The sequence below is a fragment of the Scyliorhinus canicula genome, chromosome 21 (genome assembly GCF_902713615.1).
Source record: "Scyliorhinus canicula chromosome 21, sScyCan1.1, whole genome shotgun sequence".
NCBI classification, from domain to species: domain Eukaryota; kingdom Metazoa; phylum Chordata; class Chondrichthyes; order Carcharhiniformes; family Scyliorhinidae; genus Scyliorhinus; species Scyliorhinus canicula.
In genome coordinates this window covers 59,951,327-59,965,391 of record NC_052166.1, presented here as the reverse complement: position 1 = coordinate 59,965,391, position 14,065 = coordinate 59,951,327, and the positions used below count along the sequence as shown (strand labels likewise).

The 14,065-nt window shown below is 45.7% G+C and overlaps 1 protein-coding gene across 2 annotated transcripts in view; it reads right to left on the bottom strand.

The window, feature by feature from the left end:
• The window catches only part of ccdc180 (coiled-coil domain containing 180), a 152,800-nt gene that overhangs the window by 115,958 nt on the left and 22,777 nt on the right, over positions 1-14,065 (bottom strand). For both annotated transcript variants that reach the window (XM_038781765.1, XM_038781764.1), the window contains exon 6: positions 12,555-12,683. In XM_038781765.1, the coding sequence (XP_038637693.1) occupies positions 12,555-12,683 (129 nt within the window). The remainder of the gene's footprint in view (positions 1-12,554; positions 12,684-14,065) is intronic.

The window sequence follows — 14,065 nt, the reverse complement described above, 5'->3', positions numbered from 1 at the left end:
TGAAGCAGATGGAGGAGGAATTTAAAAGGTGGGACATGGTGCCGCTATCGTTGGCGGGTAGAGTGCAGTCCGTCAAAATGACAGTTCTCCCGAGGTTCTTGTTCCTTTTTCAGTGTTTGCCCATCTTTATCCCTAGGGCCTTTTTTAGAAGGGTGACTAGCAGCATCATGAGCTTTGTTTGGGCGCATGGGACCCCGAGGGTGAAGAGGGTCTTCTTGGAGCGGGGTAGAGATGGGGGGGGGGGGCTGGCGTTACCCAATCTCTCGGGGTATTATTGGGCGGCCAATGTGTCGATGGTGCGCAAGTGGGTAATGGAGGGGGAGGGGGCAGCATGAAAACGGATGGAGAGGGCGTCCTGTGGAAATACAAGCCTGGGGGCCCTGGTAACGGCGCCGTGGCCGCTCCCTCCTACGAGGTATACCACGAGTCCGGTGGTGGCGGCTACCCTCAAGATTTGGGGGCAATGGAGGCGACATAGGGGAGAAGTGTGGGGCTCGATGGAGGCTCCGTTAAGGGGGAACCATAGGTTCGACCCGGGGAACATTGATGGGGGATTTCAGGGTTGGCACAGAGCAGGCATCAGACAGCTGAGGGACCTGTTTATTGATGGGAGGTTTGCGAGCCTGGGGGAGTTGGAGGAGAAATTTGGGCTCCCCCCGGGGAACATAGAACATAGAACAGTACAGCACAGAACAGGCCCTTCGGCCCTCGATGTTGTGCCGAGCAATGATCACCCTACTCAAACCCACGTATCCACCCTATACCCGTAACCCAACAGCCCCCCCTAACCTTACTTTTTAGGACACTACGGGCAATTTAGCCTGGCCAATCCACCTAACCCGCACATCTTTGGACTGTGGGAAGAAACCGGAGCACCCGGAGGAAACCCACGCACACACGGGGAGGACGTGCAGACTCCGCACAGACAGTGACCCAGCTGGGAACCGAACCTGGGACCATTTATGCTAACCCCCATGCTACCATGCTGCCCCTGCCCCTGTTAATATGTGTGTAATGTCATCCCAATTAAATGGAAGAATGTCAAGGGAATGTGTAACTTTGATGGAAATGTACAGTTAAGACAATTTGAAATGTTCTGTAATGTTTATTATAGATTTTATGAATAAAGTATATTTTTTGGGGGAAAAAACTGGTCCCCACAAACAGAGACCAGATGGAACAGCACTCGTGGGGTCTCCCAGAGGATCGGAGGCCCCCAGCTGCATGCCCTTTGGGCAGGGTGTTGCCCTGCCTCTGCTGGTGGCAGCTGGACACTCTGAGTTGCCACATGGATGTCAGCCTGGCACTGCCAAAGTGCCTCAGTGGCACTATCAGCTGGCATAGGCACTGCCAGGTTAGCACTGCCAAGCTGGCATTTCATACATACATGATTGGGCCAGGGGTGCCCGGTGTAGTTTTTGGAGGGGGGGGGGGGGGGGGGGGGGGGGGGGGGGGGAGAGGGGGGGGGGGGGGTCCCATAGTGCGTTCGGGCTGAGGGGAGGTCGGGGATCGTTTCAGGGCCTCCAGACGGCATTCTTAATGGTAACATGGCGCCGGCCGCGCGCGGACCCAGCCTGCCAAATAGTGACCCCCTTAGGCGAGGCTCGCTGCCCCCTGACCACCCCCCACCAGTGCCCCAAGTCCCCGCCAAAGCCACCACAGCCCGCAGATCGGCTCCCCCCCCCATTCACCCCCCTACTGGCGGCGCAGGACTTAGTCTGCAGCCGCTACGCCGAGTTCCTGAACAAAAATATCACACGTGACTGACGCCATCGGGAACTCAGCCCATCGGGGGCGGAGCATGGGGGGGGGGGGGGGGGGGGGGCACAGGTATGCCGTTTTGGAGGAGGCAGAGCATCGCAAAAGCGGCGCCACCCACGATTTCGGTGCCGACGTCTATTCTCCTGCTGATCGCCGAACACGATTTTGGCGTCGGAGACCGGAGAATCCCACCCATTATAACTGCTAAGGGTGTTGACGGGCAGGCAGGCTGTGATGTCACTCATGGGCGGGTTGGGTATGTTTTCAGCCCTTTCCTGTGCCTGCTGTTTTTACTTTCATTTTTAGAGTTCTGCTCTGGTTTTTGAGGAAAGAAGGTGTGTTCGCCAGACTGACTTTTAAAAGCTTCTCTCCCAAGAAGTTTGTACATAAATCTGAAGCCACTGAGTGTTAACTGGATTAAAAAGTGGCATTCGAACTGTGTGTGTGGATTTTGCTTCATTGAAAGTTTGGAAGTAGATGGAAAGTAAGCTCAAAGACCTTTCTTTATTTATTTGTAGAAACTGTTTAACTGTTAATTGAAAAACCTTTCTTTCCTTGGCTGTAAATGGGATTAATTCGGTGTTAATAATGAAGTTTGTTTTAATATGAAAGATCCCCATTTGTCAGCAGAATCACTCCTGGAGCAAAGTATCCTTTCCTCACAGTTTACAAATTGAAAAATTGTTGGGGTTTAGTCCGGTTTCCTAACATTAGGGTAGCATGGTGGTTAGCATAAATGCTTCACAGCTCCAGGGTCCCAGGTTCGATTCCCGGCTGGGTCACTGTCTGTGTAGAGTCTGCACGTCCTCCCCCTGTGTGCGTGGGTTTCCTCCGGGTGCTCCGGTTTCCTCCCACAGTCCAAAGATGTGCGGGTTAGGTGGATTGGCCATGCTAAATTGCCCGTAGTGTCCTAATAAAAGTAAGGTTAAGGGTTACAGGTATAGGGTGGATACGTGGGTTTGAGTAGAGTGATCATGGCTCGGCACAACATTGAGGGTCGAAGGGCCTGTTCTGTGCTGTACTGTTCTATGTTCTATTAATTGGGTTCTGGTCCAGATACCGTAACAAATGCAATTGCCATTAAAACATTTCAATCTAATTGACATTTAACAATGTGATTATCATTGGCCTTTAACAATGCAGTAATAAGACATTGGGCGGAATTTTATGTCCTATCTGGGTAGGATCAGAAAAAGCAGCAAGCTGTTTCGGCAGAACTGGAAAATCCCACCGGTGAGAGAGGCTGCAAAATTCCGCCATTGACACGGTGCCCCCAAACAGTAACCATAAGGGAGGACAAAGTATAAAAGAAGAGATAATGAAGCTTGTCAGAAAGGTACTGTAGTGATATTCAGATATCAATATACATGATCAATGTATGTAAATGTAGTACAGTCATTTCAACACTAGATGGCTCACAGTCAGATACTATAAGAACTGGTTTCCCGCCTTTTCGAAGTCAGATGACATGGTGATGTGATTCAGAACAGTGAACAAGCAAGACATGGAATAGCTAGAGTGAGAGAAGTTAGAACTAGTTTGTTATAATAGTGTATAGTTATATAGTTATCTGTATTGTACATTAATTCTTTATTGTCAGTTTAGTAGTGAGTAAAAGGACTCAGTTTATTTTTTTATTACTCATTAAATAGTTCATCTTTCAACAAGAAGACTATTGATTATTTTATCATCCCGGTGGATTCAAGAGTAAAAAATATATTTTAGATAAATCATTATTTAAAATATAACAGGTACAGCGATAATCAGGGGGGATTTTAATCTTTCGATGGCATCACCATCGCTGAATCCCCCATTATCTGCGTATTACCATTGACCAGAAACTGAACTGGATTAACCACAATAAGACTGTGGCTACAGGGGCAGGCCAGTGGCTGGGGATTCTGCTTACGCCTAAAGCCTGTCCACATCTGCAAGGCACAAGTCAGAAATGCCATGGAATACACCCCACTTGCCAGGGATGAGTGTGGCTCCAACAACACTCAAGAAGCTCGACACCATTCAGAACAATGGGGCCTGCTTTATTGGAAACCCTTCCACTACCTTCAACATTCACTCCCTCCACCCACTGACACAGTGGTAGCAGTGTGTATCATCCTACAAGATGCACAGCAGCAACTCACCAAGGCTCCTTTGATAGCATCTTTTAAAAGATCCCCTCGTGCAGACCCGTATCACAACACCCCTGAAGGATCGTGAAGCACGACTTTAAAAACCTGGCCCAACTCCATGAAAATTGTGGAGGAGTAGAACATGCCTATCTCTGCAATGTAATCAGCCAGGTTTGCAGCACTGCTTGTGGGCTTTTGACATGAACAAACCTTTGCCTTTCAAAGGCACTCCGGAGAACCACAAAGCACGGAAATGGAGTTGGGAATCCCAAAATCAGGACCTGTTCACCGTTTTTAAAGGGCTCGGTGGAAATTCAGTCAATCTATCAGTCACTTCATTAAATGTTACTGTACACTACTTGTGCTGTAATCTTGCCATTCGAATGATAATGAAAGTTTATCAAAATAATTTTTCACACAGACCAAAATATGCATACAATGAATTTTGCAGTGACATAAAAAGCTTTGGCCACTGCTGCTCTAATATCTTAGGCATTCATCATTTCTTTCACAGATCATTTGTGAATAGTTCTACAGCAGTTCAACAGAGCACATCATTATTCGCTTGATACTGTTTTGCAGCAGCTAGCTAATTACAAACAGGCGAGAAATCCTCAAGGAAGTGAAGTTTGTCACAGGCACTGTGTTTTCCAACATGAATCAGCATGGTAACAGGAAAACTTGATGAGGGCAAGTGTTTCATTTAATTGGATATAATTGGATGCTGGTGGGACAGAGTGAACAACAACTTACATTTATATCATGGCTAAAATTAGTCACTGGTTATAATTAGATGAAAGAGGCGGCACGGGAGCAATGGGTGGCACGGTAGCACAGTGGTTAGCACAGTTGCTTCACAGCACCAGGGTCCTAATTTCAACTTGGGTCACTATCTGTGCGGAGTCTGCACGTTCCCCCATGTCTGCGTGGGTTTCCTCCGGGTGCTCCGGTTTCCTCCCACAGTCCAAAGATGTGCAGGTTAGGTGGATTGGCCATGATAAATTGCCCCTTAGTGTCCAAAAAAGTTAGGTGGGGTTACTGGGTTACGAGGATAGGGTGGAGGTAGGGCCTTAGGTAGGGTGCTCTTTTCAAGTGGGGGTGCAGACTTGATGGGCCGAGTGGCCTCCTTCTGCACTGTAAATTCTATGATGAAGAGGTGTTTAAAAGGAGGAAACCAAGGCAAAAAGGTGGATGGTGTGGAGCTTGGGGCCTGGGCAACTGAAGACATGGCCATAAATGGTGGAGGGATTAAAATCAGAGATTCATAAGAGGCCAGAATTATAGGACAGGTATACCCAAGGGTCTGAGGCTGGAGAAAATTGCAGAGATAGGGAGGGCGAGGCCTTAAGAGGGATTTGCAAACAAGAATGAGAATTTGAAATCAAGACTTTTCTTAACCAGAAGACAATTGGTCAGCAAGCATAGGGGGATTGGTGAATGGGACTTGGTGGGAGTTAAGGCCCAGGCAGCTGGATTTTGGATTAACTTATGTCTATGAAGAATAGAAAATTAGAATGATTGAAATAGTTGTGGTTCTCAACAGTAGATGAGCTGGGATGCGACAGTCAATCAATTTATCGACATGAGATCTTTTTGTTTTTGTTTTGTTTTTAAAAACATTTAGAGTACCCTATTCATTTTTTTCCAATTAAGGGGCAATTTTGCGTGGCCAATCCACCTACCCTGCACATCTTTGGGTTGTGGGGGCGAAACCCACACAAACACGGGGAGAATGTGCAAACTCCACACGGACAGTGACCCAGAGCCGGGATCGAACCTGGGACCTCGGCGCCGTGAGGCAGCAGGGCTCGCCCACTGTGCCACCGTGCTGCCCCCAGACATGAGATCTTAGTACTAATATGAATTTGAGGCAGGAAGCTCACCTTAGAGTCAAATGTGATATTGAAGGTTGTGAACATGCTGGTTTAATCTCAGACTGTTGTCTGGGAGAGGAATGGAATCATAGGTGGAATGGAGACAAAGAGAATGTGACTGGGAAACCAGCAGGTAAGTAACATAACTTCCACTGGGCCAGAGAAAAAGTAAAAAAACACTTGAGGGTTTGCATAACTAGGACCGGAAGGCATATTGGGTACGGATGGTATGGTTATTTAATTTGATAAATTTTGTTGCTTCTTTCTGATATAGTCTTCTATAAGTTGTGCCCCTCTAAATAGGGGGACTGTTTGCTAGATTTTATTATGTTTTTTGCTGACAACGGGGCAGCCTTGTGTCTGCTTATCATAATTGTTAACTCTGTATTTGAAGCTCAAAAACTTTACATATCATTCAGACTGCTCTGTGATTCCTCCTGTTGACTGTAAACTTATATTAGAAATTGTGGTAACTGTAATATTCTTTGATTAGGCAGATGTGGAATCTCGATATTGCCGTGTGAACAAAAAACATTAGACTTTGTTTTATAAGCAAAGTAATTTGTTATTAACACTACACTAACAAATAATTAAAATGTCTAAGATGAAATCAGTAGAAAATAATTGTCTAACACTAACTTACACTCAGATGCTACAAAGCTACTCTAATATGCGACTGCTACCAACTCCTAACAAACACAGTCTGAAGGAACACATGGTGCATCCGGGCCCCGTGCCTGCATACTCACCCGACCTGCTGGTCGGATGCTAGAACTACAGTAGTAATACATATAACTTCCAATACACATGCATATGGTGATGATCTATTCATATTATATGCAGATGATAGTCTAACTATCATCACAGTGACTTGACCACAAGAAATGTAGTTGAACATGTTGTAAAAGTTAAATCTTCTTTACTTCAGAAAACATTGAGGTAATAATAGTTTGGCTTCAGAAACCAGCAGGAGCAGCTGAACACAATTGTACACAAGCTCCTCGTGGCTAAACTGAAAATCCGCGCAAGTCAGGTGATGCCACAGCCACATGCGCATGTTTGTTAAAGACATCCATGCAGATAATAAAAGATGCTTAAAACACACTATAACACTTCTCGCCCTTAAATTCCACTTAAGGGGAGACAATTGGCGCAATTTACCAGCAGCGACCTACTGGAATTGGGACGGGACGCAGCTGGTGGATCTGGGACTTGCTGCTGCAGAGCAAGAACACTCGGGAAACTTAGCTGAGGTACAATCCCGTTTTTCAGAATCTGCCTCAAGCGGGAGAAGTGCGTTTTCCTCGCCAGGGAGGTAATTTACTTAGGGTACCGCATAGACCGGGATGGACTACACAAGGTGGAAGAGAAGGTGCAAGCGATCCAACAGGCCCCCTACACCGGAGAACACAACTGAGCTGCATTCATTTCTGGGGCTCGTGAATTATTACGGAAAATGCATGCCTGGACTTGCAGCCTTACTCCCTCCCCCACCATGTTCTGCAAAATAAAAACCAGCCACGGGTATGGATAGCATTACAGAAAGAGGCGTTTGCACAAGTGAAGATGAAACTAACTTCATCCGGCCAGCTGGGCACTACGATCCCCCAAACCACTGGTGATCAGGAGCAGCAGGGGCATTGCCCAGACAGGCAGAAATGGACCAGGCAGTTCAGACAAAGTGACACAGTTTACGTTTGAAACTTTGTGGACGGCGCCACGTGGGTTCCAGTTCGACAGGCAGGGCTAGTATCATACCAGATTTGAGCTCCGGACCAAGTGGTGAAGTGCGCATAGACCACCTCAGACGCAGGAGATCAGTTTAACACGAAGCTCCTCTGGAGGTATTAGCTTCAAGTCGGACAGCTGCAGCACCAATGAATCAAAGTGCTTTGCCCCTGAGGGACCCGAAGCAGAGGTGCAGGAGAAAGAGGACTCGGACTCTAATATGGAGACCCAGGCATCGGAGGTTTCTGATGGTGAACTAGTTGAAGAGAGCCACCAGTGGTGGCCCTTCCTATGGCGATCAGCAAGGAAACTATGTTCACCATCCAGATATACACCTCCTGATCCAGCCCCGCAGGCGCAAGAGGCACAACCACAGGCAAAGAAGGGCAGAGATCCTCCTGATCCACCTTCCTCCGACGGGTCTTTGGACTTAGGCGGGGAGGGTTGTAATAACCTGCACAAGACCTACGGGGACCAATTATCTTTCCCGTGAGCATCGTTGAGTAGAAGCTGCAGTGGAGTAAGTGGACTCGAGCATTAAAGCCGGCCCAGATCAGAATCAAGCTTGTCGAGGCCCAGCTGGGATCTGAAGTGTATATAGTTCATTTTGTAACAAAACAGTTTTCTTTACGCCTCTCATTTGAACTCCACTGTGGCCACTAAATGTTGGTAGGCTTGATTCATGTCAAATTCCGAGAATGCCTTGCCTCCTGCCAGAGTTGAAAACAGTTGTTCTACCTCGGCAACAGGTAAATTTTGAAACTTGATGACTGGTCATTTGTAATCCCCACAGTACCATCACTTTTGAGAACAATTGGAGCTGTCCACCGGAAAAGCTGAATGGGCTCAATGATTCCCAGCCTTTCCAGCTACTCCAAGTCCTCTTCCACTTTGCCTTTCATGGACAAATGCACTGTCCTGGGCTTGAAAAAGCAAGGCGTAGCCTGAGGATTTACAAACAACTTAACTGCAAAGCCAAGCAATGTTCCCAGTTTGTCTTTGAAAACATCATGATATTTCTGAATGACATCCTCTGCCACTGTTGTATGCTTCATCTCATAAGAACATAAGAACATAAGAACTAGGAGCAGGAGTAGGCCATCTGGCCCCTCGAGCCTGCTCCGCCATTCAATGAGATCATGGCTGATCTTTTGTGGACTCAGCTCCACTTTCCGGCCCAAACACCATAACCCTTAATCCCTTTATTCTTCAAAAAACTATCTATCTTTACCTTAAAAACATGTAATGAAGGAGCCTCAACTGCTTCACTGGGCAAGGAATTCCATAGATTCACAACCCTTTGGGTGAAGAAGTTCCTCCTAAACTCAGTCCTAAATCTACTTCCCCTTATTTTGAGGCTATGTCCCCTAGTTCTGCTTTCACCTGCCAGGGGAAACAACCTGCCAGCATCTATCCTATCTATTCCCTTCATAATTTAAACTGTTTCTGTAAGATCTCCCCTCATCCTTCTAAATTCCAACGAGTACAGTCCCAGTCTACTCAACCTCTCCTCATAATCCAACCCCTTCATCTCTGGGATTAACCTAGTGAATCTCCTCTGCACACCCTCCAGTGCCAGTATGTCCTTTCTCAAGTAAGGAGACCAAAACTGAACACAATACTCCAGGTGTGGCCTCACTAACACTTTATACAATTGCAACATAACCTCCCTAGTCTTAAACTCCATCCCTCTAGAAATGAAGGACAAAATTCCATTTGCCCTCTTAATCACCTGTTGCACTTGTAAACCAACCTTCTGTGACTCATGCACTAGCACACCCAAGTCTCTCTGAACAGCGGCATGCTTTAATATTTTATTGTTTAAATAATAATCCCGTTTGCTGTTATTCCTACCAAAATGGATAACCTCACATTTGTCAACATTGTATTCCATCTGCCAGACCCTAGCCCATTCACTTAACCTATCCAATCCCTCTGCAGACTTCCAGTATCCTCTGCACTTTTCGCTTTACCACTCATCTTAGTGTCATCTGCAAACTTGGACACATTGCCCTTGGTCCCCAACTCCAAATCATCTATGTAAATTGTGAACAATTGTGGGCCCAACACGGATCCCTGAGGGACACCACTAGCTACTGATTGCCAACCAGAGAAACACCCATTAATCCCCACTCTTTGCTTTCTATTAATTAACCAATCCTCTATCCATGCTACTACTTTACCCTTAATGCCATGCATCTTTATCTTAGGCAGTAACCTTTTGTGTGGCACCTTGTCAAAGGCTTTCTGGAAATCCAGATATACCACATCCATTGGCTCCCCGTTATCTACTGCACTGGTAATGTCCTCAAAAAATTCCACTAAATTAGTTAGGCATGACCTGCCCTTTATGAACCCATGTTGCGTCTGCCCAATGGGACAATTTCTATCCAGATGCCTCGCTATTTCTTCCTTGATGATAGATTCCAGCATCTTCCCTACTACCGAAGTTAAGCTCACTGGCCTATAATTTCCTGCTCTCCGCCTACCTCCTTTTTTAAACAATGGCTTCACGTTTGCTAATTTCCAATCCCCCGGGACCACCCCAGAGTCTAGTGAATTTTGGTAAATCATCATTAGTGCATCTGCAATTTCCCTAGCCATTTCGTTTAGCACTCTGGGATGCATTCCATCAGGGTCTGGAGACTTGTCTCTCTTTAGCCCCATTAGCTTGCCCATCACTACCTTCTTAGTGATAACAATCCTCTCAAGGTCCTCACCTTCCATAGCCTCATTTCTATCAGTCGCTGGCATTTTATTTGTGTCTTCCACTGTGAAGACCGACCCAAAAAACCTGTTCAGTTCCTCAGCCATTTCCTCATCTCCCATTATTAAAACTCCCTTCTCATCCTCCAAAGGACCAATATTTACCTTAGCCACTCATTTTTGTTTTATATATTTGTAAAAACGTTTACTGTCTGTTTTTATATTCTGAGCAAGTTTACTCTCATACTCTATCTTACTCTTCTTTATAGCTTTTTTAGTAGCTTTCTGTTTCCCCCTAAAGATTTCCCAGTCCTCTAGACTCCCACCAATCTTTGCCACTTTATATGCTTTTTCCTTCAATTTGATACTCTCCCTTATTTCCTTAGATATCCACGGTCGATTTTCCCTCTTTCTACCGTCTTTCCTTTTTGTTGATATAAACCTTTGCTGAGCACTGTGAAAAATCGCTTGGAAGGTTCTCCACTGTTCCTCAACTGTTCCACCATAAAGTTTTTGCTCCCAGTCTACCTTAGCTAGTTCTTCTCTCATCCCAGTGTTCAACTGAATTTTCCTGAGCAGACTAGGCCCATGCCCTTTTACTACCAGGAGCTGTGTCCTTGCTTCTTGACTGTTATGCACAATGCCTACCTCAAACGTTCCAGGTAATGGTATAGCCTCGCAAGTGTACATTCAAAGCTTGATCCCTACCTTGATTCCTTAGACTGGTGTCTGCTCAGAGCCCCAAATCCTCCTGAGGGTCTTCTCACGGATGGCAGATGCAGAGGTTCTTGTGTCCACCTCCATCTTAAGTTTCTGTCCATCGACCTCCACTGTAGCACGAATCAGCCCTGCGCGTACCTCACTCACCTTGAACATGTTGTAGGAGCACTTCTCTTCCTGCTCTGTGTTTTCCAGGCGATGTGTAGCAGACTGAGGCTCTTAGCACTCCTGCACTTTTTAGCCTAAATGTCCCTTTTTCTTGCAATTGTGGCACACCGCGACCCTGAACTTGACTGATTGGCATAGTGCGAGCCTCCACACCTGAAACATTCCACTGCATTCGCCTTTTTGTTTGCTGGCTCTTTTCATACTCAATGCCCTGCACCTGCCTGTGCCCCACTATGTGCCTTTTGAATATCCTTTGCATGGTTGGCAGCCACCTCTATGCCCTTTGAGCCTTCTTGAAAGTTAGTGTGCCTTCACCCAACAAACAACGACACATGCTGCCTTCATTAACGCCTCAGACCAATCTGTCCCGGAGCATATCTACCAACAATGCCTCACACTCAGTGGTCAGAGAGTTGACGCAATTCAGCAAAAATAGTCACTGCAGCCTGTCCTGCCTTTTGAAAATGACTATGGAAATGTTAGACAATCACTGAAGGCTTAGGATAGTGATAACTCTGAATGAGTGCAGCTAACTCAGCAAATGGAATGTCATCCAGTTTCCATGGTGCTGCTAAATTCCTCATTAGTTTCTACGCCTTCGCCCCGCACACACACACTCAGGTGAATTGCGTGCTTTTTAACTTTGTCTGCAATTCCATTTGCCAGGAAAATGTGCCCCAACTTTCCACATTCTCAGCCCAGTCCTCATGCCCCTCCACAAACTCGCAGATAGCCCCAAACATAGTCATTGCCGCCTACCACATTATAAACTAACTACTTACTGTACATAACTTTGTCGCCATGCCGCACCTAGAATTGTTTTCTTCTCATTTTTAATCCTCATCGCTAGAAAGATGTGGTAACTTGACCACAAGAAAGATAGTTATAATAATGATCTTCTATTAGTGTTACAAGTAGGCTTACATTAACACTGCAATGACGTTACTGTGAAATCCCCTAGTCGCCACACTCCGGCGCCTGTTCGGGTACACTGAGGGAGAATTCAGAATTTCCAATTCGCCTAACAAGCACATCTTTCGGGACTTGTGGGAGGAAACCGGAGCACCCAGAGGAAACCCACGCAGACACTGGGAGATCGTGCAGACTCCGCACAGACAGTGACCCAAGCTGGGAATCGAACCCGGATCAATGGCGTTGTGAAGTAACAGTGCTAACCACTATGCTACTCTGCCGCCCATGTTTTGAATGCATTGTAAAAGTTAAATGGTCTTTACTTCACAAAACGTTGAGGTAATAATATGATTTGGCTTCAGACACCAGCAGCAGCAGAACATTACCAAACGCATGGCTAAACTGAAAAACCGTGCAAACTCACGCTTTTGATGACATCACATGCACACACGCACTTTTGTAAAAGGCATCCATACACACAATCAAATAGGAAGATGCTTATTAAAACATTATTAAAACACTCTATGACAAAAATGAAGAGAGTTGAGAACTGTACCTCAAGTGTTAATTCAGAATTTTCGCTGATATTGTCTGCCTTTAACCACAGTTCCTGATCGGTTTGGTAAGACACCCCCACTTCATACAGTAGATGTTTTGCAGTCTCAATAAAGCGTATCTCCAGATCCTAGGAGAGTCAAACAACAAAGCTTATTTCTGCCTTTAAAATATGTATAAGAAAAGACTGCACTTAGGGCCAAAGGTCAGACATTGGGCCTGTGGGAAGCTATGAGCAGAAGAGTGACAATGGTCAGTTTCAGTCACTGGTGTGGTGTTCTTTGTGTTGCTACTTTTAGGATGGTTGGTGTAGTGTTCACAAAAACCACAAAGAGCTTTAAAGTGAAAAGCTATAAATTTATTAACACTACATATTTGGATTCGACACTTACTCTTATATAATACAGTTGACAATAAACATATAATCTACACTCATCTACTACTAATCTCTACACTATTACATTAACTATGATCTGCTCTCACTCACACAAGGCTGGATTCTCCATTATTGGGACTATGTCCCCACGCCGGTGTCATAACGGTGGAGTTTTACTCCTGGAAATCCTGGATTAAAGGGATACGAATTCCCAGCCCTGCAGGGGGCTAGTAGGGTCCCAGAGTAAATCTCACAGCTTTTGCTGCAGATAGGGGCCCCGTGCTGATCCCGATTTCGGCGTCAAACTAGATTCTCTGCCCCCGCACCTTTCCTTGACTGTTCTCCAGCTTTCTCCTCACCCACAAGGCTTCGCATCAATGTCTTATAGACTTGCACATCTAGCTCCCTCTAGTGGTTGATTTAGACATTTAATTAACCCTTGCATTCATGACAATGTGACAACTGGTAAATGGGTCAATCTATTGGAAGGATCCTGCAGCATCTATATCTGGTCTGACTCACTGGTTGGAATGGGATTACTTAAAAAATGATATTGTAGATCATTTTGAAAACATTAATTTAGTCACATTGCTGTGATAAAAGCTATTTTCTACATTCTCCCCCAATTAAATAACAACTGCACTTCCAAAATCCCACCTTTGATCCTGACATTTCTACAGCTACTAATCTGTTCAACCACACTCACCTTCAAAACCCTGGACCCTATTAACACCACTACTCTCTCTCATCCTGGCCATTGCCCTTCATCTCTACTCCCTGAATGAAGTCCAAGAGATGCTGATATGTTTGCCAAATTATTTAGCCTTCCACCACCAAATTTGGTATAACACTAATAGATACTGCTCTCATCTCGCAAAGCTACAGTTCCAGGATCATCCTGAAACCCCAGCTGGTTTTCTCCACTGAAAATGGTCTTTACAAACCCTTTAGCTTTCTCATCCACCTTCAACTCCAAGGAGTGCAAGGAGCTCATGAATGTCTTTGCCATTACAAATTGAGAAAATCAGATCAGCTGTTTTTGCCACGCCTCCTTTCCCTAACCAACTGAGCCAAAATCTCCCCCAAGCTCCTTCCTGACCTAGCAATGAACTTGCATTGGTCACTAATCTCCTTCC